Raw genomic sequence first — 25,906 nt, forward strand, 5'->3', positions numbered from 1 at the left:
CATATGGCCTGCTTCGCTAGAAAGACAGCATGCAAACAAACTCCATATTTAAAGATAAAGTGGTAAGTGGCTGAAGAGCCGACAGCATGCAAGTCACCTCACGTTATCACATAATGAAGATAATCGATACACTCACGTTTCATGAAAGAAGGCGATAATGGGCGTAATGTCCGCTCATCGGGTCTGTTTCATATGTCAGCTAGGAGGAACACGCAACTCCAAGACTGTATATACATATCCTTACAACAACAATCTCGAGGTCCCTTCTGCCGGTGATTTTGGTATCGTTCTCAAGTCCCGGTTTTGTCTGATATCTCCGTCCGTACCGAACGTCCCAATCTCCTATGCCGTTGCGAGCGGTTTGGATCCATTTTCCCGATACCCGCTCAACGGCGATCGTCGTGCTTCGGATGGGCCGTCCGCCCAAAGCTTCTTCGGACTTTATATGATGCCGATTCAGATCGCCGTTGGACGAAGGCCAATGACCGGATCATGATCTGGTCCTCAACACAATTTCTGGGGATTGTGTATTCCCCCTTCCACCTTCTTTCTACCAGTAAGCCCTCCTGCAAAAGTTACGTGACTTTGTGGGGACGTCCGAGAAGCCGAATTGGGGCTGAACATGACCCAAATAATGACAGGAAACTCCGTAAACGCCAAGCATATTTTCCCGATCCCCGATCAAATCCGAACGTGGGTGTAGAATAACCGTTCATCTGAAGCAATACCAGAAGAGTAAAACAAATCACCTCCTCCCCGTCAACCCAGGCGCCGCATTGAAGCGCTCCTCGCGCTCCGTCATGAACATGATCTGCACCCAGTACTCCTTGCTATCCGGGTCCCAAAACTCAAACTGCTTATCCTCGCGCTTGTCCAGCTCGCGCGCCGGGATCTTGAACCCACATGTCTCGTACGGCTCCGCGGCGACCAGGAGGTACTGGTAGTTCCTGTCCGGTTCCTCGACCCTTTGGCTGAAGGCGCTCATGACCTGCCACTTGGGTGTGACGCCCGGGGCAATATCCGGGTACTGCAGCTGGAACAGCAATCCCTGCTGGCGGGTGATGGGGTCGCGCACTTTCGTGATCTTGTATCCGGGGCGACCAATCTTGACCACGTTCTTGCGCACGCCGCCGGCGCCCAGTCCCAAAGCGGCGAAACCCGCGCCGACGACGCCGACGGGGAGACCCGTCTGCGGATCGACTTCGCCTTTGCCTTCTTTTTGCTCGCGGGCGGCACGGCGAGCGAGGTTTGTTTGATGCTTCTTGCCTTGGGTGTGGGCGAGGTAGGAGCCGTCGTTCTGGTGCACCGTCAAACACAGACGGCATTCGAAGGAGCCGAGATGGTTACGGAAAATGTAAGGGTCCTTGTCGAGATCGATGGTCTCGAGAGCGAGCTTGCGCAGACGCTCGCGACGGTCGGCGTTGGTGGCGGAGTGGGAGGCTACGCCGCCGCCGCCGAATTTAGAGCCCGCGCGGTTCTGGTAATCCATGTTGCTTTCGTTTCGTATCTCTTATTATCAGACTAGATCGTGTGGAATTTGAGGGGGTGAATGTATGTGTGTCGTGTCAGCAATGTGGTCGAGATAAGGCGATGGACCGTGGGTGAGGTTATGGGTTTCGATGATGGATGATATCAGGTGTAATTGATGGGACAGGTGTGGACTCCCCAAGACGCGCCGTGGAAAAGTCGAGACAGGCGTTCAGGCGAAGAGACTGAGCGTTCTGATTGGTCAGCTGATGGCAGCTGCCAACCTTCTGCAAGTGTTAGCGACAATGCAGGAGGTTTGAGTTGACATCGATTAGTACAGAGCAAAGTTATGGCCTGATGAGGCTGTGGGATGTATTTCTGTTGTCAAAATGTGGCCCAGTCGTCTATTCGATATCTGAAGAGCGCGCATTTCCCTTCGTCACCGTCACTTGAACTTGACAGAGCTGTTTTGACATGGTGTATAGGGTCATGGCCGTTATCGTTTCCATCATACCACAACGTCGAACAATTTCATGTAGTAGGAAAGAGTATTTAACTGTATCTTCAATATCTACTTTGGACGGCTACCTACTGTCACCCGGAATAACAATTACTACTCGGCATCGTGGGGTTCGTTTTATCGTGGCCGATGCCGCTGAGTTTGTGGGCGCTTGCCGTCTCAATACCGGAATCGCGCTGGAAGGTGCATTGTAAACCTCGGGATCCGGCGGCTGGACTCCCGGGATTGCGGGGAAGGAACAGGAACGGCTTCCGTTATTCTCCACCGATCGCCGGTATAGAGTAGCATTCATGTCATCCTGTCTTGGCTGAAGCTCCCATGGGCCTAGTTACTAGCTTATGACCGTTTGTTTCTCCATGTTTTGTGATAGCCTCTATACAATATGATGCGCCGCAGTTTGTTCAAGGCCATCCGTGCTTCGGCGCTGCGCCGTTCTATCCCGGCGACAACTCGTCGTTGCTTTGCCAGCTCCTCAGTCCGTTTCGCGGATGGAACACTTCCACTTGAGGGCTACCGTGTGCTAGACATGACCAGAGTGCTGGCTGGGGTAAGAAGACAACTCACCCTCACACAGGGACGAGCTGACATGCTCTTCCATCCAGCCTTACTGTACACAAATTCTCGGAGATCTCGGGTGAGTCCATCGACCCCAAAGTGCGCGAGCGCCAGCTGAGACCCTTTGAGCGCAGAAGTGATCAAGATCGAGCATCCCGTAAGAGGCGACGATACTCGAGCATGGGGACCACCGTATGCCAGCTACAAGTCCGGTTCGTCCATGGAGGGACCGGGTGAATCGGCCTACTTTCTGGGAGTCAACCGAAACAAGAAGTCGCTTGCCCTTTCATTCCAAGATCCAGCAGGCGTGGAGATACTGCAGAAGCTGGCGGCCAAGTGTGACATCCTCGTGGAAAACTACATCCCGGGATCGCTCAAGAAGTACGGCTTGGACTACGAGACCCTCCGCCAGATCAACCCAGCACTCATCTACGCATCCATTACCGGCTACGGACAGACTGGGCCGTACTCAAAGCGGGCTGGCTACGATGTGATGGTGGAAGCCGAATTTGGCCTTATGCACATCACCGGTAATAGGGATGGCCCGCCGGTCAAGGTCGGCGTGGCCGTGACGGATCTCACCACCGGATTGTATACGAGCAACAGTATCATGGCGGCCCTGCTTGCCCGTGCCAAAACAGGCAGAGGGCAATGGATTGATGCTTGCTTGAGCGACTGCCAGACGGCCACCCTAGCAAATATCGCAAGCAGCTCCCTGATCAGCGGAAAGAAGGACTCGGGCCGGTGGGGAACAGCCCATCGTAAGTGTCCCCACGTTGATCCCTTCTGTCGGGCAATGGGCCGCTAACAACCATAGCCTCGATTGTTCCGTACAAGGCATTCGAAACCAAGGATGGTGACATTCTCTTCGGCGGAGGAAATGATCGATTATTCGGCATCCTATGCGACGGCCTGGGTCGGCCCGAGTGGAAGGATGACCCAAAGTACAAGATCAACGCGCAGCGGGTAGCGAACCGGGTCGAGCTCGAGGCGGAGATCGAGAAGATCACAAAGACCAAGACGACTCAGGAATGGCTGGACGTCTTTGAGGGTAAAGGGCTGCCTTATGCTGCGATTAACGACATCCTCACCACCCTCACTCACGAGCATACTCTTGCTCGCAACATGGTGGTTGAGGTAGAACATGAAGAGTGTGGGCCCATCAAGATGGTGAACTCGCCTGTCAAGTACTCGGAGACAACTCCCACGATTAGAAGTCCGCCACCTACACTAGGACAGCATACCGACGAGGTCTTGAGAGATCATGTAGGGTTGAGCGACGAGCAAATACGCCAGCTGAGGGAAAAGGGGGTAGTGAGGTGATGGCTATCGTGGTAGTGTAAGTATAGATGGTGGTTAATAGTTGTCGAGTTTGTTAGATTGTTAGCGCAGCATCACAAAATGAAGAAGTCCCTTCAACATCGTTTCAATTTTGCTTTGCCGTGGGGACGGGTTAGGGTTATATATGCGTCTCACGTGGTCAATGCTGTCGCTACACTGACACTGAGCTACAACTGCACTCAATGCCCTTCCGGCTTCCCCGTACTATTCCAGCTCAAGTTCTGAACACCATCCCATTTCGGGAAGCCGCGACGCCTTTCATTCCTTCCAACTCTCGCCTTTTTTTTAGGTTCTCCCCCCTATTTTTTCCCCTCGTTTTCTTAGATCATTCGTCTTATGTGCAGTGACTCGAAAACCTCTGTGGTGGAAAGGTTTGTCATGGAGAGTTTTGCAATAACGGTTAGAAGGAAGATTTCATGACATTGTCGACAGAAGCGTAGTTCATAACCAAGGACGATAATATCATTAGTGAGTCTACACATACTCCAGATGTCAGTCGCGACCAAGCACTAAAACTGATCGTGTATCACCAAGGTTAAATTATAAGGATCATATAACACACCTACCCATCTTTATATCCAACCTGCATCACCATGGCAGACCAGACACCAAACGTGGGAAGTCAACCGACGTCGAAGCCATCAACGCCGAATGTGACTCCCGGCTCGGGGCCCACCACTTCGTCCTCCGCATCAACCTCGTCGGCACGGCCATACGTACCACAGTTTTCGGCTGCTACACAGCTCATCCTTCAGCGTCTGAAGGCCAAAGAGGGGAAAAATGATGGCAGTAGTAGTCTCGGTTCAGTTGTATCATCGAAAACGACGGTGATCACGGGCAGCAGTCATATCAAGGTTGAGCAAGATGCGTTCGAGGACGCGAAGAAGAGGCTTGTGGCGGGCACGGGGATAAAAACCTCGACATCCATGAGCTTAAAAATGCCCCTGGTCCAGCCGAGCATCAAGATGCCAACGCCAGCACCTACGACGACAGTCAAGAAGAACCTTTCTTTGCCAAGTGCGTCAACAGTACCACGTGCTGCTTCAGGTTCAGGTTCAAATTCAACAACCCTTTCGCTGCCGCTACCGCCGCCGCCGCCTCCTCCTCCTCCAAAACACAAATCATTAACCTTCAAGAGCGGCACAACGAGTGCCATAAAGAACATCAACAGCGGCCTCACGGCATCAGGCAAAGTCTCGGTAGTCAAACCACCCAAGCCTCCTGCCGCTGCTGCCGCCGCCGACAGCAAATCCAAAAAGGTGAAGACGTCAACAGGTAACCCTGTCGGACGTCCCCCCAACACCAGCAGAGCCGCAGCCGCAGCCACTGAATTCAGCGCTGCCACCACCACCACCAACACCACCACTGGCGGTGGTCACAGACGGAAACGCATCAAACAACAACAAGACGCGGACGAATTCAGCAGTCTCTCCAGTCTCTCTGATGTATCCGAGGTCGAAGACGCCGCCGTCACCTCCACCCTCCCAGGCGCTGCTGCCACCGCCCAAACCTCCCTCCTCACCATGACCAAATCCGGCCGTCAAGTCCTCAAACCCACCACCTACAACCCCGCGGCCGTCGACGCCGCCAACAAGAAACACCGCAGCACGGCATCAACACACCACTACGGCAAGCGCACAGCCGAGCAAGCCTTGTGCAAGAAATGCACCCGGATGCATAGTCCCGCCCAAAACCCCATGGTGTTCTGCGACGGGTGCAACGAAGGGTGGCACCAGCGGTGTCATGACCCCCGCATCGAAACGGAAGTCATCCGTGATCCGACCAAGGGTTGGGTATGTTCGCTGTGTGTGGCGAAGAGGGAAGGGGGGAACAAGGGTGGTTTGAGTGGTAAGAAGGGGCAGCAGCAGAGACGGGAACTACTAGAGCAGCAACAGCAACAACAACAACAACAACAAGCGAAGGTGGCGACGAGGGAAAGTTGGGCAGATAAACCACCTCAACAGAAACGCGCTTATCTGTCGACGTTGCCGCCGCAGGAGCTGGTGGGATTGCTCATGGCTGCATTGGAGGTGAAGCCTGACTTGCCGATATTTCCTGGTCCTTCTCCGGGTACGACTAGTACAATCAAGGGGTCCAACAACAACAACAACAGCAGCAACAATGGAAAGGGACACAAGGGTTCCTCCGGACCAAATGGCAAGAGTCTAAAAGATGTGATTCTCTCCCGAGAAACGAGCCAAGAGAACCAAGGCGGAGAGGAAGGTGACGAAGAAGAGTACGACCCGCTAGTGGCTCTGTGGCCGGAGCCGGGCAAGGGTCTGTACAGCACGCTACCCTTTGACGTGGACGATGATGATTACATGGTGGACAACGGCGACTTTGAGGCTTTCAGTTCGATTGTGTATGATGATAGAGGGAGAAAGGTGTTGGAGAATGGCTTGAGGGTATAGGAAGACTTTGAGCGTGTCTCTCACGGGAATCGGCAGTTCCTCGCCTCAAGAAAGGTACGGGGCGAGACGAGCTAGGTAAGGGAGGGACAGGAGGTCAAATACAGGCTAAGTAGCTTGGGTTTGGCCTCTGATCAGCGTTGATTATACTACGTATAATGTACGATATTCATGAGCTGAACCCACTGTCCTATGTTTGCCACAATTGAAAGGACATTTACTTGCTCGCGGTTTCTTGAGCCGTTTGGATCATCATATAATGGATTGTGGGGTTTCCGTGCCTCCGAGAAAACGCAGCGACCTGGCGACAACCCATTTGGTTAGTGATCCATCCTCGTTACCCGACTAGCGGTAAATACCATAATTATGGTAATTTTCATGAAAAAATGCCTCATTTTTTCATTTTTACAGGTCATGTGACTGAAATCCGACATTTTTCAGTGCTTTTAGCTGTCAGACTGGCCACCCAAAATCGTGATTTTCACCCAAAATCGCAATTTTAGTATAAATCGTATTTATCTATAGATAAATGCCAGTACTAGGTTTTACTATTATTATAGGCCATATAGTGCAAAGTGCAAATACTATATTTCGTAACTATCTCCCTCGTCTATATACCCTCTCTTTGAGCTATTAGGCTCCCTCCTCCTCTCTCCTATCGTTTTAATCGCTTTATTATATATATTTATACAACTACTCCTCGATTTGCAATAGCAGGTTGTTCTTATCTATAGCGGATAAACTAGTAAAAGATTGTTAGAGGTTTTTAAGCTTCCTCCCGTTTATATAAACGAATATAATTATATCTATTTTATCGGCGGCGAGGTGGTTGCGCCTTAGATTCTTTAAATAATTTATAGTAGAGAAGGCGCGCTTATACGGTATACTATTGGCTGGGGTATTGAATACCCTTACTGCGAAGGGGGTAATAATAGAGCCTTTATTAAAGAATATACTCTAGAAGGATATAGGGTTAATATCTTTATAATCCTAAATACGCTAATTTAGTAAATATATCCCGTAGCGAGTTCTAAATTATAAAAAGTCCTATACCAACCGCTCCTCTATAACGTTATATAAAATACGAATATATAACTTAATAAAATTTAATATTAAGGTAGTAAAATTAGGGACGGGGGGATAAACGCTAACTACTATATTTTATATAGTATTTAAGTATAGGAGGAAGTTTAGCTAATTTAATGGAGTTAATTATCGTTATTTTCGAAGTATATAGAGATATTTGAATTTATATTAATCGTTTTAGTAGAAGGATATATAGTCGGCCTCCTATATAGTATATATAGTACTCCACCGTAGTATTACGTAATTAACGGTCGCTCTATCTACCTCTAATATTAATTAAACTTTATAAAATAGTTTTATAAACCTTTCAAAAGTTTTAAAACCGTACTAGAACCCCGCGTTCTTAATAATATTAAATATTTAACTTATACGTATAAATTTATTTTATACGGGTACCGCCGGGGGTAGAAGGAGTATTACTAGGAGTAGACTGCCTTATTAAAAGTATTAAGGTTAAAGTTAAAAGGGGAGACGGGGGGGGTCTTAATACTAACTATTATTAAAGCGGGTTTGCTAGGTAAATATAGTAAGGGTAGGCTTTATACGTTATACTAACTATAGAAATCTATATTATAAACCCCATTTAGTAATTATATTAATTTTATTAATATATAGTATAAATATTAAAAATAGGAATAATTTTATACTTACTTTACTAATATTAAAATAAGTTTACTATAGTATATTATTATTAATCCTTTAAAATAAGCTAATTGTAACTTCGAAGTACAAAAGAAATTAATTATTATAGAAATTTAATAATTTAATACTCTAAATAGTAGTAGAGTAAGCAAATTTTTCATTAGTAGCTAAAGTAAATGTAAATCGTATAATACTAGAAATACTTAAGTAAACCGCCTAATTATTAGGGTATATATTATATACCGGACTATAGTATATATATTGGTAATAAAGCTATTAATTTTAATTAGGATATTAATTATACTAGTATATACTTCTATAATAAGACCGGCGAAGTTTATAGCAGTATATTCGATAGTTTAAATATATTAGTTATATTAGAAGAAAGTACTTCTATTATTAGGTATAGAGAAGAAGATATTAATAATTTATTTATTAGTATAATTATTTAACTTATTAAAGAATATATTAATATAATTCGTTCTATCGATATACTTCTCTTTTATCTATACCCTTATTTAATTATAAATAAGGAGTAACTAATTATTTATAATAGAATTCATATTAGGTAGAATATACGAAGGTATAATAGTATAGAGAAATACCCTTATAGAGGATAATTCAAATAAATTAAATAGTCTACCGTTAATAAGGATAGTTTTAGCGGCGTACTAGTTAATTTTCTTTACTTGAGTAGGATTTAGCGATACAATATAATTACGGATATCCTTACAATATTCAATTCATTAACAAAAGCGGTAATATTAGTAGAGTTGATACTCGGTATCGAAGTATTGGCGTATACGGGTAACATTCATTGCGGCGCGCTATTAGTAATAATTGTAAATAGCAATCTAGTTCGCGCGCCCAAGCTCGTCGATAAGGGCGAACTTTCTAATTATAGCCTCGGTTCGACCGTTTCGTATCGCGGGCATAGTATTGAGGGGTTACTAGATTAAATCTAGTAAATCTAATAATACTAGGAAGCTAATCGGTATATTAAACGGTATAGAATTGAGGCGCCCAGCAGTATGGAAGTTGATGCCCAACCTGGAAGTTGGGGTGCACGGACTGTGGCACGGACTACTGAATTAGCGGTAATTTCAGAAAAAATGTAATTACGTGCAAAAATGCATCATTTTCAGTATGGATGGATCTCTACATTTGGTAGCTTTGAGCAGGCGCAAGTTGTATTTTAACTTGGGCAAGCGAATGCTCGATTCGGTTACTAGATATGCAAACATCTCCATCATCACGCCATACGCAACGTTCATGTCTCTTGCCGCTTTTATTCTCCCCCGTTGCTCGCTTCAGGGCTTCCCAGTTCCTCGCCCAGAAGATGCAGTCCATACATTATGTTTCTGTACTTATTCAGCCATATATGCGGAACGGAAAATTCGCGTACTATCAGCAAAGTGTCTCTGCCATCAGAAATTTCAACAGCACCGCGAGCTAGCAAAGACGTCAAAGCCAAGTATAAGGGGTACCCAGATACTGCCGCCCCGCAGCACAACCTCTTCTCCCTTTCGCCATCACTATTACGCCCCCTTCCTCCCCCCCAAGAAAACCAACGCTCATTATTCAGACAGCGAGAAGACGTAACGCAATTATCGGAAGTTGTTGTCGAAACGCTTGAACGTGTATCCAATGAAAGGCAAGCTGAGTTCTGGGCTCTCCTCCTGCTGCGCAGGGGCAGCGGCGCCCCTAGCGGCCTGCTGAGCCTTGAGCAGCGTGGCGTTATCCGTCTGGTCAATCTCGTCCGTAGGGAAGTATGTGGTATCGATGGCGGATGTAAGACGGGGCTCGAAGGGCGCACGGATGCGACGCAAGCTGTCGAACTCAACGCCGCGGAAGAAGGCGTGGCTCTTGATTTCGTGAGCACCACCACGGCCGAGACGGTTCTCAGTGTTGCAGATGAGGCTATGACAAGTCAATATGGTGAGCGCGTGATTTTGGGGGAAGTCAAAAGCATGCATACCTTCTGATAAGGTTCTCGGCATCTACACCAAGGGTGATGTCATCCGGGAAGTAAAGCGAGTGCCTCCAGTTCACGATCTTGCGGTAAGTGTCGTGGCTATCCTCGGCGCAGAAAGGAGGCCAGCCGACCAAGCACTCGAACATGATGGTACCCAAAGACCACCAATCGCAATCAAACGAGTAACCATGGCCAGTGAAGATTTCCGGAGCAATATAATCTGGTGTACCGACGGTCGAGTAGGCCATCAAACGTCTGGAGCGTCTCCAGTCATTGATCTGTGCACGGTTGCTGACCGTCAGGTTGATTTGGTCAATAGCAACCGAGTTGCGGTTGTCGCGCGGCTTGTTGGATTTGCCCTGGAGCAGTTGTGTGTAGTAGTTGTTATCATGGAGCTTGTGGAAGCCGGTAGAGAGACCGAAATCTGTAAGCTTGACATGACCACCCCTATCAAGAAGGATGTTGTCTGGCTTAATATCTCTGCATGCACAACCGTGTCAGTATCTCTTTTCCAGAGCATTGCTTCCGGCGAAGCTTACCTGTGAATGAAGCCCAGCTTATGGACCGCGTCGATAGCCAAGACGATTTCGGCAATGTAGAAACGGGTAATATCCTCCGAGAAGATTTCGTATTTGATCAGCATGGTCATCAAGTCACCACCGGGCAAGAACTCCATGAGCATGTAAAGGAAGTTCGCATCCTGGAAGGTGGTGTAGAGCTTGACAACCCATGGGCTGTCCGACTCGGCCAAGATATCTCTTTCTGCTCGGACGTGGGCAAGCTGGTCCTTCTTGAACATTTCCGTCTTGATAAGCGACTTCATGGCGTAAACCTTGCCGTCGGCCTTCTTCTGCACGAGCTTGACCTCGCCGAAAGCGCCCTTGCCGATGATCTTGATGGTCTGGTAGTTCTCGGGCTTGTCCTTGGTTCTCAGGAAGCGCAAATACTGGCCCTCCTTCCGGCCAGCGGTTGACCAGATCGATTCGCGACGGCGGGCATCGTTGGTCTCACCGAGCTTCTGCTCCATCTCGCTCTGTCTGAAAAGGGTGTCAGCACCGATCACGGCGGGATGTAGGGGCAAAAGCGCATCGCTGCAGCATTCACCTCTGGTTGCGCTCCCTGGCGCGCTTGACGCTGTCCTTAAAGAAGTCAGAGGCCAGCTGTGAGCACTTCTTCTGGTTGTTGTTGGCATTGGGGCCATATTTGTCGGGGTTCCGCTCGGGAGCGGGAGCGAACTCGGTCTGGGTATTCGAAGGCATCGGGGCGCTCAGATAGTTGCCGTAGGTTTGCTGCTGGCCAGAGTTTCCGGATGTGCGAGGGCGTTGAGCGGGAGATGGGCCACGAGAACCGTAGGGAGAGGCTCTTCCGGCGCTGCCAATGTTCTGATGGGCGAACTGGTGGGCGAGACCAGTGTTGGGGTCGTTGCTAGTACCGTCAATGTTAGAATGAGCTTGAACGAAGCCGTAGTCGGCGGCACCAGGAGGGGCGTAGTGGCTGGCATACTGGTTCTGTTGATAGTAGTTGCCGGACTGGGCGTAGGCCTGGTTGTACTGCTGGGAACCACCGGCTTGTTGACCTGGGAAGACGGGTTGGGGGAAGGTGGACGGGGTGGTGGGATAGGTACGATCGTTTGGAGCCATGCGGGTATCGTTGGTGCCCAGGTTGAGATGGGGGCGGTTGGTGTTGTCCATCTTGGTACCTTGTCTCTAAACGGTAAACAGTGGATTCCGGGTGTATGTAGCGGGAAGGGCGCAAGCGAGCTCAGACGAGATTCCGAGGGACGGCAGATGGAGAAACGATCAGAGTCGAGCTCCCAGACCGATCGATGGGATCTATGCGCACAGAAAGGGGTTTGTGTACAAGACGGGATAGGTATGGGGAGACGGGAGGAAAGGAGGTTGCTTTTTCTTGGGACCAGGGTCCAACGAGGATCGAACGACGGTTGGCTACTGTAGATGGTAGGGATGGGAATCGAGGGCGGCCAGGCTGGGGGGGCAGGTGGTTGAGTGGCACCGTCCGAAGTGGAAGTGTCCCGCTGGAACGTGCAGTCGATAGGCGCAGTGTGGAAGTGGAAGCAAAGTGGAAGCGTGACCGACGTGAGCCTCTCCAGCCTACCTACAGGAAGGAGTCTGACAGGAGAGCACTGGCTGGAGGCGATTCAGGGCGCTGTAATTCGGAGAACCTAGGTACGGACGAATCAGACAAACGGAAGGGAAGCAGGTGGGGCAGGGTCCCTGCGGTATCAGTATAAATAAAGACCTAGACGTATAGAGGTGACATGGAACCTAACAGATCCCATCTATAAGTGACCAAGACATAGACTGTGATGATATGAGACAGCCACGGGCGCATTCAAAGGACACCTTGAATAACAACAGACAACTAGGAGCATCTTTACGTTTCCGTTTTCTGTTGCCACAGGAAGCTGGCCTCGATGTGAATCTAGTACACGATGCCCAGGAATAAGGAGGTCGTAGAAAGAGGGGTTCCATGTTTGGGATGACATGCCCAGGTCCAGTGGTGAGCTCCAGGCCGAAACAGGACCACCTAACTATGGGGTGCCCTGGTCAACCTGAAAACCCCTGACTCCAACCTCATCGTCAGACGTCAACTCGTTGCTGTCTGTTCCGCACTGCTGCCATCTTCTCGTGCCTCACAAGCACACTATAGGTAAACCACCAGTCCCCCGAGTGTTGAAGCTCGACGCAACGGCATTGGACCTCGAGAGCATCGAGACTCTGGTCCGGGAATTTGTTACTGGCTGGGAGCGGGCACTCCCGGGTCTGCAATTGATCGAAGGGGCATCCTGGTGGAGCTGAAGGTGGGGTGAACACGCTTAGCGCCATCGACACCGCATCTTCCCTGGGTGCTCCTGTTCTTTCAGGGGTTGCAGCGTCTCGGAACAGTTGTGCCCATTGATCACGCAAGAGGTCATCATGATCGCTGACAGCACATGAAGCCCAAGTCGCCACGACCGAGTATACAATTGTCTACTGTAGAGACATCCTCTACGATGCTTCAGCAGAGAATCCAGGGAAAGTAAGAACACGGAACAGGTAGCCCGACTTATACAAGCTCAGGTACCCTTTGCAGACGCTTTTAGAACCTATAGTTCTGGCTCAGAAAGATGGAACCTGCTTCAATAGGGCTGACTAAATTCCCCAACTTATGAGAGTAAAGTCCAGACATGAGACTATCTTGGAACTCTCAAGATAAAATCTTGGGCCGTTCCAAGTCTGCGTGGTCTGCATTTATACACTAAAAGTTAATTCAAGTGTCACTGGCATGACGTGCGGTTGACCTTCGCATATGGCCCGTGCACAACCACTAAACGCGATGAAAGATGCAGGTGGGTGCCGCCGCGGGAATGGCTTATCGGCTTATCGCGATAAGAAAGTGTGTCCGGGAATTTTGGCAGTCGGGTGCTCCGCTGCACCGGCCCCAAGGTCCTCAACGGAGCTCCTACGGAGTCGCTGTCCGTAGTCCGTACAATCGTTACGGAATCCCGTCGTCCTCTTCAAGTTGTCTTCCAACTGTGACGCCCCCCGCGAGAACCACCCCCCGATCTCTCCCTACGATACCCCTCGCGCCGTCACAGTAAGCTGCATGCGCCCGTAATTGCGCAAACTCCATCACCACACGACATACATCAGAGTAATAGCATCAGCCGGCGCAACACTTTATACCATGGCCGACCCAGTACCCCCGGCGTCCACTGCGCCGCCTGCCGCTCCGGCTGCAACTACGGCTACAGTATGTTACACTTTGGCTCCTTCGCACTTCATCGTATTTCTGAATATTATGGCTCACATCACACCTAGCCTCCTCCTCCTCCTCCTCCTCCTCCTCCGAAAGCCCTGAGGCCGCAGAACCAGGCACTTCGCATGCTCGGTCTCCCTAACCTGCCCAACAAGCTCCCCTCCCGAAATTGGATGATCTTCTGGACCGTCTCGGCCTCCATCACAGCTGCAATTATTTACGACCGCCGCGAGAAGAGGCGAAACATTGCGAAATGGAGACACGCCGTCGAGCACCTGGCTGCCGAACCCATCACCGATAAACTCGGTCTTGAACAGCCGCGCAAGCTGACCATCTACCTCTCCGCCCCGCCCGGCGACGGCCTGCGCGTCGCTCAGGATCACTACACAGAATACGTCAAGCCTGTTCTGGCCGCCAGTGGCTTGGACTGGGAGTTTGTGCAGGGCCGCCGGGAAGGCGACGTGCGCGCCGTAGTCGCAGAAAGATTGCGCAAGGTGCGCCGTGGCTGGGAGAACAAAGAGGAGCAGGACCCCAACCGCGAGCCTACCAAGGACGAGTTGATAGAGATCTACCGCCAGCAGCGCGGCATCAAGGACTACGAAGGTGTTCGCGGCGATGTTGTCATTGGCCGTCACACATGGAAGGAGTACCTCCGGGGCCTGCACGAGGGTTGGTTAGGGCCGCTGGTCGCGCCCGCTGAGCCTGCGCCACTCCCTCCCACACCCGCACCCGCTGCGGCCGAGGGTAGCACATCTACAGAAGACAAGCCCGCGGAGGAGAAGAAGGAGGAGGAAGCCCCGAAGCCCAAGCGCCCACCCCAACCCAAGCCATACAACACGACCTCCGATTACTCGTCCGAGACCCTTCATCCCCTGACGCCACAGGAACTCACCCCTGCGGTCCCTATCCGTGAGCCTCACATTCTCGGCTTCCTCAACACCCCTACACGCATGGTCCGATTCTTCAACCGCCGCTCACTCGCCGACGACATCGGCCGCGAAGTCGCCGCTGTGTGCCTGGCAACCCACCGCGAGTTCCAGCAACAAACCAACCCAGACGCGCCTTCTACCGATTCGGTGCAGTATGAGCAGGCGAAGGAGCTCGAGTGGGAGGAGCAGGACTGGCCCAAGAAGGTATGGAAAGAGGATGAGGCCGATGCCGATAAGGAAGTGACGGAAAAGATCCATATCAAGCCCGTGGTTATGGACCCAAGACTTGCGCACCGCATGAGGAGGTTTGCCTTGACGCCCGAGGACGAGGATCGGGTGAGCAAGATTAAAGTGCCCGAGGAGGAGGTCGAGGGCTGGATCAAGGGTTCATTGAGGAAGGCCTGTCATTGGGGCTATGACAAGGCCTTCAACAAGAAGAAGCTTGTCCCTTTGGAGGATAAGGATGTTGAATAAGCGAGGTGGTACTGTTGATACAGGAAACTTGTGTCCAACTGGCATCTTATCCTCATGTACAAACAAAAGATATAAAGGAGGCGCATGTTACGATCACAGTGTATGAATAAGCAATGGCCAAGAAAAGCTGGATGTGGACTAGTTGTTGGGTATATTAAAAGGCTAGGTGTTAGCGGTTGCTAATCAGATGAGATTGGCGATATCTCTGATCTCTGCAGCCCTCTTCCACACATCATATAATGAGACGCCTCTTCCAGTAAACTCGTGAATCAAGTAGTTCAACCAAGTCAACTCCTACCTTGTCTGGGGCCCCGTCTTCCATTCTTCATTCCCCTTTACAATGCTCAGTCATCATCCTCATCCGACGATGCATATGACACAAGTCCACCAAGGGGCTTTTTCGCGGGCGCCGTAACTGTGGTCGTAACTGTAGCCGTAACCTTGCCTGGCTCAGAAACCACCGTGTTCTTCTCCTCCTCCTTCTTCTTTTTCCCTTCCTCTCCTCCACTCCTAGCCCTCTTCACCACCCCGGGCACCAACCTTTTCCCCTCTCCCATCCTCCTCCTCTTCCTCCCTGCACCTCCCGCTCCACTCAAAAACATCAACTCCTCCTCGCCCAACCCATCATCATCCCCCCCATCCTCTCCATCCCCTCCCTCTTGCTCCTCACCACCACCATCACCACCACCACCACCTCTTTGCCGCTGCTGCAACTCCCTAAACTTCTGCAACCCCCCTTCCTCCTCTCTTCGTCTCTCTTCCTCCTCCCTCCTCTTCCTCTCCGCCACCCCCTCAAGAAACTCAATCTCGTCGTCGTCCAAAGCGCGGAACTGGTTCTTGATCTTGTTGGCTTCTTCAAAGGCCGCTTGCTTGGCTGCCTTGTTGGCTTGGAGGACTTCGTAAAGGGATTTTGGTTGTTGTTGTTCAGTGGCTGCTGGGCCACCGCCGCCGCCGATGGTGGGCATGGAAGAAGAAGAAGAAGAAGCAGAAGAGCGTTTCTTGGCTTCGAGTTCGGCTTGTACGGTGAGCCATTCTTGGGACTTTTTGGAGGCGGCGGTCGGCGGAAGAGGGGTTTGGGTGGATGGTGCTGGTGCTGATGCAGGTGCTGGTGCTGTGGCGGCGGGGGTGGGGGTGGGGGTTATTGTTGATGATTTTGATGATGATGATGATGAGATGGTGGTGGTGTTTTGGACATTGGCCGGTGTATTGGTGACGGTTGTTGATGTTGTTAATGATGTCGATGGGACCGTGGAAGCGGCGGCGGCAGCAGCGGTTGTTGATGAAGATGTGGGAGGCGAGACAGATGAAGACGTGACAGCCGCCGGTGTTGCTACCTCCCCCGTAGAGGGGTTGATGACGCCAACGGAAACAAAACGGGAGGACATTTTCCAGTAAGCTTTTCGAAGATGGCTCGAGATTGTCTGGTAGACGGAACTGAATGTTTGGGATGTTTGAAGTAATCTGCGCTGTGTCGTCCGGTTGTGAGATGAGCTCAGGATGACTGACATCCAAAGATCACCGAAACTTTCTCGACGATTAAAGAAATCTATGAAACGCCCAACAATTTTGTTTGTTGTGATCTTGTGTCGTAGGACCAGGTGGTTCATTTCATGATCGAGTCTCAAGACTCAAAACTCAAAACCCTTTAGCCTTTGGTCGGTATGTCTGCCGGTAGGAAAAGCCACCAATCACAGCAGGGAGGGTGGAGCATTGCGCTGCTGAACATTATTTCGAGTCGACATTCGACAGCTCAACTATCTCAACTTCATATAAGCGCCAAAGCATTTAAGAAAGACTCAAACCCGAAAACGGCATTCGGCATGTCACAGATTGAAACGCATGAAATAGCGGCGATTGGTTCATCGAAAACTTTTAGGTTTATTTATTCATCAGAGCATTGTAAGACTGGCAGTAAGAGGTGCCTTCAATGTGCTCGTCAATGCTGTCAGCTCATCATTGCAATGCACTCTACTACTCGATTTCGTCGGCAGATGCTGTCCGATATCATGTGATCCCCGAACTTCTTGAACCATGGTCAAGTACCCTGATATCTCGATCCAGCTGCTGCTGAACGGCGCCGTCAATTGCGAGATGACACTCACAATGCCCGGTTTTAATCGTCTTTTGCTTCCTCCCATCATCCCATTCTTTTCCACTCCCACATGCCCGCAATGCTCGTAAATCATGAGGGTATTCCGCGGGTAACAAATCCATCCCTACTGGCACGAGGACCAGTTTAACCCCAAGCGAACCCGTCTACCGTTTTGAACGTGATTGCAAGTCTTCCCACTCTACAACCAGATGCCGGTCTTCGAGAAGAAAATGAAGAAAAAAAAAGAAAAAAAAAAGAAGAAAAAAAACACCAAAGTTAAAGAAAACAGCCACCATCTAAGTCCATAGTTAAGGTAAACAGAAAGACAACGTAAACGCTGTCCAGGTGTTCGCCGAGTATCGACAGGAGGCAAGTCTTGGGGCCACCCCTTGACATGCAGCGATGAATGACTCGACGTGCAACCCAGAGTGTGGTGTTGAACGTAAGAAACGACACACAAGAAGAATAAAACAGCAATCGAGCCCCCTTTTTTCCGCAAAAATGCAAAGCAGCCTCATCTTGATTTTTCCGACCTCATGAACCCCAATCCTGTAAACGCACCAAACCCTGGTGGGTAAGAAGAAAAGGAAAGAAGAAATAGAAAAGAAGATTTTTACCATGCCCACCTCCGAACTTTTTTGATATATGTAAGGCCTCGAATGTACTTTTGATAGGTGACGCCGCGCGAAGAATGGCCTTCTTATGTAACTGACCAGCTGCGGTGGACCACACGACCCTTTTTGTGAATGCATGAAACGCAAAGAACCAGGACGAAAAACATAAACAACCAGCGAGTGCAAGTGACTTCGACCCAAGGTTATGTCAGCTATCACTCAAGCTGAAACAAGTCGGGCAGTGCTTGTTGTGAGCTGTCGCGACATCGACCACATCGCATCTCTCGAACGGGTATAACCCATTGATGCAAATATGTCGTTGTTATCAGTGTATGCTGACTCTCGCAACCCAAGTCGACGCTGATGGGCCCGGGGAAAAAAAGGTGGCAGTCGATGCGGAAGCAAACCGCCCGTCTTGTGTGTTGGAAGAGAAAATGAAAAACTTTTGTCGAATCTATGCCGAATTTGAACAAAGCCCGTGATTTAGGAAACCAAGAACGCCGGTTTATGAATATTACCGAACCATATACCGAGGAAGAAAACGAAAGTCATTAATCAATGACGAATGGAAGCGTGAAAAGTTTGTATCTCGCACATGTAAGTACGTTGCGACTGCCCATCCCATGCCGTGGCAATGCTTCTCCGCTCATGCATGCGAAATGGAGCGAGCAAAGGTGGGGATTTCGCTAGGAACAGAATCTGGAGGAGTCTGGTCTTCTGGGCTTTTCAAACGAACCGGTCCATTCGTCGATCGGGGTATCTGAATGCAATGTATCAATTCTCTGATGTGCCTGTAAAAGAACCTGCACCAGATGAAGATGCAGTGAGAAAGCACAGCCTCGGATGAAAAGCTGCGGATGTTGTATGATCACTCAAAACGCCAAAACTCGTGGCATCGTCGAAACCGTGTCGCAAGTGTCCTTGGCTATTTAGCCAACAACCGGCTGTCCGTAGGTGTGACCCATGAAGTATGGAGGCGAGTTGTCCGTAGCAGCGCAAGTGGCGCAATTGCAATCACCGGAAAGGGAATGCTCCCAAACATTGTGGGTGTAGTTCCAGTACCCCGAAGTGCCGTTCTGGTGACGATTGGACAAACCACGATAGAACGAGTTATATGACGCAGGCTGCTGGTATTGCCGAGAGGCCTGGCAATGGTCCCTAACCGCACTATCGAACCACTCGTTGTAGTGGGAATTGACCGATGTCGCCGAGTTGACATACTCGGGCGTTCCGTATCCAGAGTCGGGAGGCGTCAACGGCGCCTGCTGCTGCGACCAATGACCCCACACGGACTGCTCGTGGCGAGGATAAGTAACGTGAGTGGTTTGGCTGCGCTTGATGCTCGATAGCCTCTCATACTCGGCAATCTGCTTCTGCTCCCAAGCCGAGGAGAACCGAGATCGGGAAATATCGGTCTTGATAGGAGGCACAAGGGAGGCCAAGCGTTCGCGGTTGGCCTGAGCTTGTTGCAATTTCTTCGCCTCCAACCATTCCTTCCAGTTTGCCAGCCAGGCATTGTAATCCTCACTCTCATCGAGGTTGACATACAGCCGCCAGCCAATTACACCGAGCCACTCATATTCCAGAGTGTTGAGCTCCTTGACGGGAATCCCGCTCACTTCGGACCAGGACTTGTTCTGAAAAGTGTTATCGTCCAGAAACTTGCTTCCAAGCAAAAGCGAGATGGTCAACATGCGCCAGATTTGACCTTCGGAATGGGTGGTCTGGCCGTTAGCCTTCATCATGTTGATGCGCTTGGCAAGGTAGTTCATGCCGAGAAGGATGGTAGTGCTGGGAAGCCGAGTGGAAGTGAGAATCTGTGACACGAACTTCCTGAAGGCGGTGTTGACAGCATTTTGCGGCATGACAATTCGAGTGGCCATTTCAGAAACATAATCGGCCATCAACTCGACCTCGTAGTCGAGAACGGCGCAAACACCTCCGGGCATCTTGGCGGTTGGTAGTCAGAAAATCTGAGTTTGAAAGTGAGGATGCGTTGAAAGATGGACGGATCCGGGATCAGAGCTTGGATATAACGGAGATATCACTAGCCGGATAAAACCCCAAGGTTCAAGATGGGAGAGGATCTCGAAATGCTGAGAATGATCGAGATCTAGTGAGACGGTCTGGCCATAAGTCGTCGAAAGGGTCGTGAGAAATCAGTTCAAAGAAAACCAGACTGTTTTGAGTCGTCGCAAAAAAAATGCCCGCAGCCAACAAGTGATCCCTAGTGAGAGATCTTTTTGTTCGCGAAGCAAAGGAGAAATCGTCGTGATCCAATCAACAAGGTCGAAAAAATCTCTGGACTCAAGGGGTCTGTATCCGGTATGCAAGATGCCGGAATATTAGGTCTCGTTGAAAAGAGAATGTGTAGGAGCTATGAGAGGCAGGGTTAGTTTTCCATGGCCAAGTGTTGTTGCGTTTGGTGGAGAAGTGTGTGTATTCGTGGTAGGGGACAGCGTGGAGCGGACTCCAAATGCAGACACTCACCTGTGAAGACGAAGTCGGACGTGAAGGTGACAGATACCGTCGTTGTGATCTTAAGGTGATGTCGGTGACGGCGTGACAATGTCCTCCAGTGATGATGGGTGGTCTTGTCGACTTGTCCGGTGATGCCGTGCTGAGTCTGACGTCGAGGGTCTGAATACCACTAGTACTGGCAAAACACTGAGAGCGCACCCTGGCCGTAAAAAAAACCACTCCTGCAAAGGCGCCTCTTCGTTATTCGACCCAAAACAGCGAAGAGTTGAAATGCACCCAAATCCTCTCTTGAACGACGCAAAACTGAATTGGTCGCTCGTCGGTATGCGGGATCCCCGGCGGATTCGGCAGCGATGGAGGGGAGGAGGGAAGAAAAAAGAGACGTGAAGTACGGCGTGACGACGACGAGAAGAGAGGAAGAGAGAGAGGTGGAAGAGGAAGAAAAGAATCGTGAAAATGAAAGGTTGAGAAAGACGGGCGCTAGACCGGGGGGTAAGATGGTCAGTGCACTGCCCGGGTCGACTCGTTCAGTTGCGACAAGAGTGCGACTGCGACTGGCGACTTGCGACTGACTGACTGACTGGATCGCAACCTTCAAACCTGCGCGCGACGGGGCCGGCTGCGAGGTGGTACCTCTAGGTAAAATCGAAGTGAATGGCCTGCCAGAACTGCCTTTGACAAGACGCCAGACGCTAGCCGTGATCCACAGTGGCCCGTGCACACGTCATCTGGAGCCAAAGAGAGAGGCGAACGAGGGCGACGACAGATCCGCTACCAAAGTGGATGGCAACTGAAAAGCGTTGGGCGAGTGGAGCAGTGAAGACCCGGCAAAAGGATGAAAAGAACAACGCTTGAGTGGTCCGTTCTGCAGATGCGCTACTAGTCAAGCAGAATGGAAAACAGACGGAGCAGACGGGAACCACACCACAGTGTAAACTGGCTGGATCTCGATACAGTACCGTACCTCCACTTCGTTGCTGTTACCGTCCTGCGTGCCCGCAAAACCCGGCACACTCGTAGTGCAGGTGCATAGAGGCATGTAGGTAGTAGGTAGGCACTGCAGGTGAAAGTCGGGAGACCGTCACGCCGCAACTGAGCTGACCACAAGATGGTGGGAAAGTTTTGAGACCGCCACAGTGATGGTGACCTCTTGGAAATGGGATCCAAGTAGGACCCAAGCTTAAGATCTCGCGGGCCTCTTCTCAAACAACTGCATGTCGCCGTAGATCTCAACCTAACCACTTGCGTGGGAATCTCTACACTACATTACACGGCCTCGGATACACAGTACTGATTACCACTGCACCGCAAAAGTCGACCGAAGTGTGCATCGCAGTGCATCGTGGAGGTGCGTGCCCTGTCCTCTGGACCGAGATGGGAGTGTGCATCTGTACCTAGGTACATAGGTAGCTTCCAGCGCAGCCAATTTGGTACGACAATGACGGAAATGACCAGGGTTCGCGTCGACCAGATCATGTCCTTTTTCGACGGCCCTTCCCAGACAAGCGAACGATGGCACCGATGAAAATTTCACGGCGAGTACTAGTAGGTACTCTAGATGTGCGGCAGGAGAGGCGCCAAGACAAGCCGGACCACGCAAGGGAAAGAGAGACAAAGGCGAAGAGCACCTGCCGTTGGTCGCAATTACAACTGCCTGCTGGAAAATAGCGAAGTTGCGAAGGAGGCGGGGAGTGGAAGGTGCTGCAACGGACGAAGTCCCATTCCCTCTGCTTCCAAAAAGGCAGGCAATATCTGCTGAAATGACTGACTAGGTACACTAGAGCCAAAGGTCGATCTGATTGTGTTGACATGTTACCTAACAAAACATGGCTTGTACAATGCGGTCATTCATGCGATCAAGGTCAAAAGGTAACATCCGAGACACGGTTATTCGGGCTTGATTAGATTTGCCTTCTGTCTTTCCACACGTGCGTTGCGTCTGTGTTTTTCCCCCAGCAGCCCAGGAGCCCAGCGAGCCCGGGCAGGTACCTGACTTCAGGTTGAACGGCCTGTGACGTCTGTCCTCTGCCGCGTTCACTACACTACACTACACTAGTGTTTGCATACCACACGTGTACGATCCCAACAACACCGTGGCGAATGTGTTCCAATACGTAATACCGATACTAAACCCCAAGAAACGATGCAAAGCCGTCGTCCCATCGTGGGGGGCAATCTGCAAAATCCGGTCCTTCGCTACTGTTATCATTTACTGAAATTGTAACAGGTCTGGTACGAAATTTGATGATTGCTCAGGACCGACAGCAACCTGGAAGATTAGGATGGAACTCCGTGACCGACACTGCAATTGACATGGTCTGCACGTTGTTCAGTGACTGCCCTGGGTGGGGGCTAACTGACATGTCAGCGTCTCGCCAATTTCAGATTGCTCCAGGGTATCCACGAGGAGACAGGCAAACACTAAAAACCATTAGAACCCATTAGATGGATCAATACATCAAGATGTGCAGTTGGGTGAGGTATATCTCACGCATGTCAAGCCAGGACATATACCTTGGTCCAGAGTATCGCCCTATCAATTTCGCGTCTTTTCCGGGCTTTCAACTTTATTCTCCAGCTCTGGCTACATATTCCGCAGGACATGCATTGCCGTGTGCAAATGTCAATGTCAATATCTGATGAGGTGAGGATAGGAGTTTCTGGAACAATTCCGCATCCATTCCATGTGCGTTTGGATATCGTTTCCATTGCAACTCTGTACTTATTGGGTTCAGTTTTGATGATCGTGGTTTTCCTGCGTACCCGGCGCGTATTCCAAAGAGCATACAGGCAGTCAGTCAGTCAGTCATCCTGCTTCCATGGAGCACCTTTGAGAGTTTGTGCCTTGCTCCTTCCTATTTCCTATAGGGCAGCCGCCACCCAAGTACTGTGATACACCAAGCACGGCATGCGCAACCCCCCCTCTTCGGTCGATGCCAATTCCCCTCGTTTGAGGATGATCATGCCGCGATTGTCGCTTGAAGATGAGTAGCGTAAGTACCTCCAAATTATCAACGGTGCTACTAAACCCGAAAATGGTTTCGCCCCGTCGTGGAGCGGATTCAGTCCTCCGCAATTTAAAGGCTGCCTTCTCTCTCACCACCTGCCGTAGTGCCTTCATTAGAGTACTTGGGTTTCGATCGTTTCAGGCGGCCATCTGCAACGCCTGTCCGACGGTGACAACCAGAACGAGTCATCCAAGCGGTCCGAAAAGAAAGGGTTCACGACCTCGTGGATGTCCCTATAGTGAGTGGTAGGTTGGCTATGCAGAGTCTGTTGATATCCAAAAATACCACCAAATGCCACATCGGGACGGGGATCTTCAGATAGCTTGGCCTCACACTGGCTGGGCTCGCTGGGCGCCGACACCACCAACCCACGCCCACTACGCCCACTGTGTCTATCCGAGGCCACACACATTGGCTTTGACGAAGAAGACCAGGCATGTCTCACTCTCACACGCTTCCAGGAACACGGGCAGCGCAGAGCCTGGTCAGGGTTCAGGGTCGCCTGGATCCCTCGAGTCCAGCAATGGGACTAACCTCGGAATGGAGTTGAATCCGTAGTGTGAGACCCACAGAGATATGCCAAACTCTTCCATCATCGCCGCCGTGAACCGGGAGCTACCTTACAAGCAGAGTAGATTTCTCTGCTGTGGTTGTCCAAGGACGTCAGGGCACGGAGCAGTGACCAAATTACTGCCAAAATATAGCCATACCATGATATCTATAAGTAGTGTACACTACTGGTGAGCCATGGGCACCGTGGCTCATTCTCAGGGCCGGGCCATCACGACCCGTCTCTCCGGCACGAGTCATGGAACCGGCTTTCACTTTGAAAGTGAAGACAACAGACCAGGAAGGGCCAGTCGCAGGCTTGCCAGGGGACTTCTCCAAATCCTCCAGCCCCTCGGGACACCCATGTCCATTGAGAATGGTGTTGACCCAGTTTCCGGATGCGCCCCCTTGTGGCGAGACAGAAGCGGGTTGCACAAGGAAAGCGCAGCGTCCACCACGATTCTCAAAGGCACCAGAGATCTTTTGAGAAGCGGTCAAGGGCCGACAGCTCCGCTAACTGCCCGGACTCTCTGTGCCTCTAAGCGTCTCGGCCGGCTCTTTTTCTTTTCCTCACTTCTGAATGGCCATAGCCGGACATTCACGCTCCAAGTGGGGACGCCTTCCAGCCTTTTCGATTCGCTTTCTTCAACAGTCAACACACCTCACACCACACAAGTGAGTCAGGAATAATGTTCACATCAAGATCGACTTGGTGATTGCAGTTCACCCCTGGTTTTGTTCGTTAGCGCGGGACTTCAACACGCACTCTACACTACGCAACTCAACTACACTACCACTCTACCAAACTGCTTGAATCGACCAGATATATTCGGACGCGTTAATACGTTACCCAACTTTTCGTTTCAAATGTGATTTTCCCGTCATCTTTCTACACTATGTATCTTTGTAAACCCCTGTCGTAAAGGAACCGCGCCAACAAACAAACTACGCAGTAGTAATGAACTGTAGTGTAGTGTATGGGAGAAGTGGCTCTGATCGCCAGAAAGCTGTTATGTAGGTCACAAGGGCATACATAGTAGACCGTCCGTCTGCAGGCATTCGCTTTGTTAGCGCGGTGAACTTTGCAAGTGGCGGTTACTCTATTTTTCCTACAGCAGATGATTGGTGTGCCCACTATCAGCCATTCAAATATTGGGAGGTGGCGGTACCACGCTAATAAAGTAAATGCCGGCAGTGTTGTAAGTTCGGCCTGCAACAACAACCACCAAAAGAAAGAAGATAGAAGAAAAAAAAAGAACAAACAAGAGTGTATAGCCCCAAAGGAAGGACATGACCGTCATCGTCTTTTACGGCGTTGCTAAACAAGAAGCAGCAAAGTTGTCCGTGGTAAACTTACCAGACCGAGAGCTACTACATATGCTGTCAATCATTCGAGCTCGTCGTCCTAGCTTGGTCGAACTCAAATCTTTTTGACGGTGAAGAGTCGGCAGCACAGGCAATCAAGGACTCAGGTACAACACTCGTATATAGTCGCATACACCCGAAAACGCAAAGGCACTGAGCACTTGGCAACCCATACCAACAGTCAACGATGCGCCCGAAAGTTAATCTGCCTCTTCAAGAGGTAATAAATCTACACAACGTGGTATCCGGCGGCGGCGGCACAGACGATGCATGACTGTCATTGTTGTCAGAACGCGCAACCCTCAGTTGGCTCTGAGTGACTTTCTTGCTGCTTACTCATTTGCTGGAGAGCAGCCACGTTATCCACTCCAAATTGCACTACACTACACAATTCTCACTTGGCAACCGTTGGCGTTGAGTAACTCTTTCAGCACCCCGAGACCCCCGGATGAACTCTAGGTCAGTGATGAAGGTGCATCATGTCATTGGCTGTGCAAGCACTGGGTGGTCTCAGTCTTCAGTGCGATGACGGGACCATAGCCTCACGTGCCCAACACCAGAACGAGTGTGGGCGATGGTCTGGATGGTGACGTCCCCTTGTCCTATCCAACCCTGTAAAAATCAGCCGAAACTACTACCCT

General features: G+C 50.4%; 8 protein-coding genes across 9 annotated transcripts; 3 read left to right on the top strand and 5 right to left on the bottom strand.

Annotated features, from left to right (window-relative positions):
• Nucleotides 1-37: 37 nt before the first annotated feature.
• NCU07299 lies at nucleotides 38-1,653 on the bottom strand. 2 transcript variants are annotated; one of them, XM_011395930.1, is made up of 2 exons: nucleotides 245-1,653; nucleotides 62-183 (listed from the first exon to the last, which is right to left on the bottom strand). In XM_011395930.1, exon 1 carries the CDS (start codon nucleotides 1,487-1,489, stop codon nucleotides 746-748), a length of 744 nt encoding a protein of 247 aa, XP_011394232.1. In that variant the 5' UTR covers nucleotides 1,490-1,653; the 3' UTR covers nucleotides 62-183; nucleotides 245-745. The 2 variants fall into 2 exon arrangements, with proteins under 2 accessions (XP_011394231.1, XP_011394232.1); XM_011395929.1 differs by having other exon boundaries at nucleotides 38-1,653.
• Nucleotides 1,654-2,219: 566 nt separating this feature from the next.
• On the top strand, nucleotides 2,220-3,966 carry NCU07298 (CAIB/BAIF family enzyme). Its single transcript, XM_957059.2, has 4 exons — nucleotides 2,220-2,534; nucleotides 2,590-2,621; nucleotides 2,672-3,303; nucleotides 3,360-3,966. The coding sequence occupies exons 1-4, from the start codon at nucleotides 2,370-2,372 to the stop codon at nucleotides 3,863-3,865; spliced, it is 1,335 nt and encodes a 444-aa protein (XP_962152.1). The 5' UTR covers nucleotides 2,220-2,369; the 3' UTR covers nucleotides 3,866-3,966.
• A 107-nt stretch (nucleotides 3,967-4,073) lies between these two features.
• NCU07297 (hypothetical protein) lies at nucleotides 4,074-6,598 on the top strand. Its single transcript, XM_957058.2, has 2 exons — nucleotides 4,074-4,351; nucleotides 4,418-6,598. The coding sequence occupies exon 2, from the start codon at nucleotides 4,477-4,479 to the stop codon at nucleotides 6,292-6,294; it is 1,818 nt and encodes a 605-aa protein (XP_962151.1). The 5' UTR covers nucleotides 4,074-4,351; nucleotides 4,418-4,476; the 3' UTR covers nucleotides 6,295-6,598.
• Nucleotides 6,599-9,163: 2,565 nt separating this feature from the next.
• On the bottom strand, nucleotides 9,164-12,322 carry cot-1 (colonial temperature sensitive-1). Its single transcript, XM_957057.2, has 5 exons — nucleotides 11,498-12,322; nucleotides 11,099-11,419; nucleotides 10,534-11,031; nucleotides 9,998-10,474; nucleotides 9,164-9,939 (listed from the first exon to the last, which is right to left on the bottom strand). The coding sequence occupies exons 1-5, from the start codon at nucleotides 11,683-11,685 to the stop codon at nucleotides 9,627-9,629; spliced, it is 1,797 nt and encodes a 598-aa protein (XP_962150.2). The 5' UTR covers nucleotides 11,686-12,322; the 3' UTR covers nucleotides 9,164-9,626.
• Nucleotides 12,323-13,416: 1,094 nt separating this feature from the next.
• Nucleotides 13,417-15,451, top strand: tim54 (translocase of inner mitochondrial membrane 54). The gene is made up of 2 exons (XM_957056.3): nucleotides 13,417-13,747; nucleotides 13,816-15,451. The coding sequence occupies exons 1-2, from the start codon at nucleotides 13,682-13,684 to the stop codon at nucleotides 15,154-15,156; spliced, it is 1,407 nt and encodes a 468-aa protein (XP_962149.2). The 5' UTR covers nucleotides 13,417-13,681; the 3' UTR covers nucleotides 15,157-15,451.
• On the bottom strand, nucleotides 15,278-16,762 carry NCU07294 (hypothetical protein). Its single transcript, XM_957055.2, has one exon. The coding sequence runs from the start codon at nucleotides 16,662-16,664 to the stop codon at nucleotides 15,501-15,503; it is 1,164 nt and encodes a 387-aa protein (XP_962148.2). The 5' UTR covers nucleotides 16,665-16,762; the 3' UTR covers nucleotides 15,278-15,500.
• A 251-nt stretch (nucleotides 16,763-17,013) lies between these two features.
• NCU16856 (hypothetical protein) lies at nucleotides 17,014-17,911 on the bottom strand. Its single transcript, XM_011396126.1, has one exon. The coding sequence runs from the start codon at nucleotides 17,866-17,868 to the stop codon at nucleotides 17,557-17,559; it is 312 nt and encodes a 103-aa protein (XP_011394428.1). The 5' UTR covers nucleotides 17,869-17,911; the 3' UTR covers nucleotides 17,014-17,556.
• Nucleotides 17,912-17,990: 79 nt separating this feature from the next.
• Nucleotides 17,991-20,707, bottom strand: NCU07293 (hypothetical protein). Its single transcript, XM_957054.3, has 2 exons — nucleotides 20,353-20,707; nucleotides 17,991-20,239 (listed from the first exon to the last, which is right to left on the bottom strand). The coding sequence occupies exon 2, from the start codon at nucleotides 19,809-19,811 to the stop codon at nucleotides 18,792-18,794; it is 1,020 nt and encodes a 339-aa protein (XP_962147.1). The 5' UTR covers nucleotides 19,812-20,239; nucleotides 20,353-20,707; the 3' UTR covers nucleotides 17,991-18,791.
• Between the last annotated feature and the right edge of the window lie 5,199 nt (nucleotides 20,708-25,906).

Source organism: Neurospora crassa, linkage group IV (genome assembly GCF_000182925.2).
Source record: "Neurospora crassa OR74A linkage group IV, whole genome shotgun sequence".
In the NCBI taxonomy this organism is placed as follows: domain Eukaryota; kingdom Fungi; phylum Ascomycota; class Sordariomycetes; order Sordariales; family Sordariaceae; genus Neurospora; species Neurospora crassa.

What these genes read in the sequence shown, in the direction of transcription:
- NCU07298 (XM_957059.2), top strand. Translation starts at nt 2,370, where the DNA reads ATGATGCGCCGCAGTTTGTTCAAGGCCATCCGTGCTTCGGCGCTGCGC. An exon ending in TGACCAGAGTGCTGGCTGGG is followed by an intron (nt 2,535 to 2,589) that starts GTAAGAAGACAA and finishes TCTTCCATCCAG; the next exon opens with CCTTACTGTACACAAATTCT. An exon ending in CCGGTGGGGAACAGCCCATC is followed by an intron (nt 3,304 to 3,359) that starts GTAAGTGTCCCC and finishes TAACAACCATAG; the next exon opens with CCTCGATTGTTCCGTACAAG.
- NCU07299 (XM_011395929.1), bottom strand. Translation starts at nt 1,489, where the DNA reads ATGGATTACCAGAACCGCGCGGGCTCTAAATTCGGCGGCGGCGGCGTA.
- NCU07294 (XM_957055.2), bottom strand. Translation starts at nt 16,664, where the DNA reads ATGTCAGTCATCCTGAGCTCATCTCACAACCGGACGACACAGCGCAGA.
- NCU16856 (XM_011396126.1), bottom strand. Translation starts at nt 17,868, where the DNA reads ATGGTAAAAATCTTCTTTTCTATTTCTTCTTTCCTTTTCTTCTTACCC.
- NCU07297 (XM_957058.2), top strand. Translation starts at nt 4,477, where the DNA reads ATGGCAGACCAGACACCAAACGTGGGAAGTCAACCGACGTCGAAGCCA.
- tim54 (XM_957056.3), top strand. Translation starts at nt 13,682, where the DNA reads ATGGCCGACCCAGTACCCCCGGCGTCCACTGCGCCGCCTGCCGCTCCG. An exon ending in CGGCTGCAACTACGGCTACA is followed by an intron (nt 13,748 to 13,815) that starts GTATGTTACACT and finishes CATCACACCTAG; the next exon opens with CCTCCTCCTCCTCCTCCTCC.
- cot-1 (XM_957057.2), bottom strand. Translation starts at nt 11,685, where the DNA reads ATGGACAACACCAACCGCCCCCATCTCAACCTGGGCACCAACGATACC. An exon ending in AACTACTATCAACAGAACCA is followed by an intron (nt 11,420 to 11,497) that starts GTATGCCAGCCA and finishes TGACGGTACTAG; the next exon opens with CAACGACCCCAACACTGGTC. An exon ending in GCCGAGAACCTTATCAGAAG is followed by an intron (nt 9,940 to 9,997) that starts GTATGCATGCTT and finishes GACTTGTCATAG; the next exon opens with CCTCATCTGCAACACTGAGA.
- NCU07293 (XM_957054.3), bottom strand. Translation starts at nt 19,811, where the DNA reads ATGCCCGGAGGTGTTTGCGCCGTTCTCGACTACGAGGTCGAGTTGATG.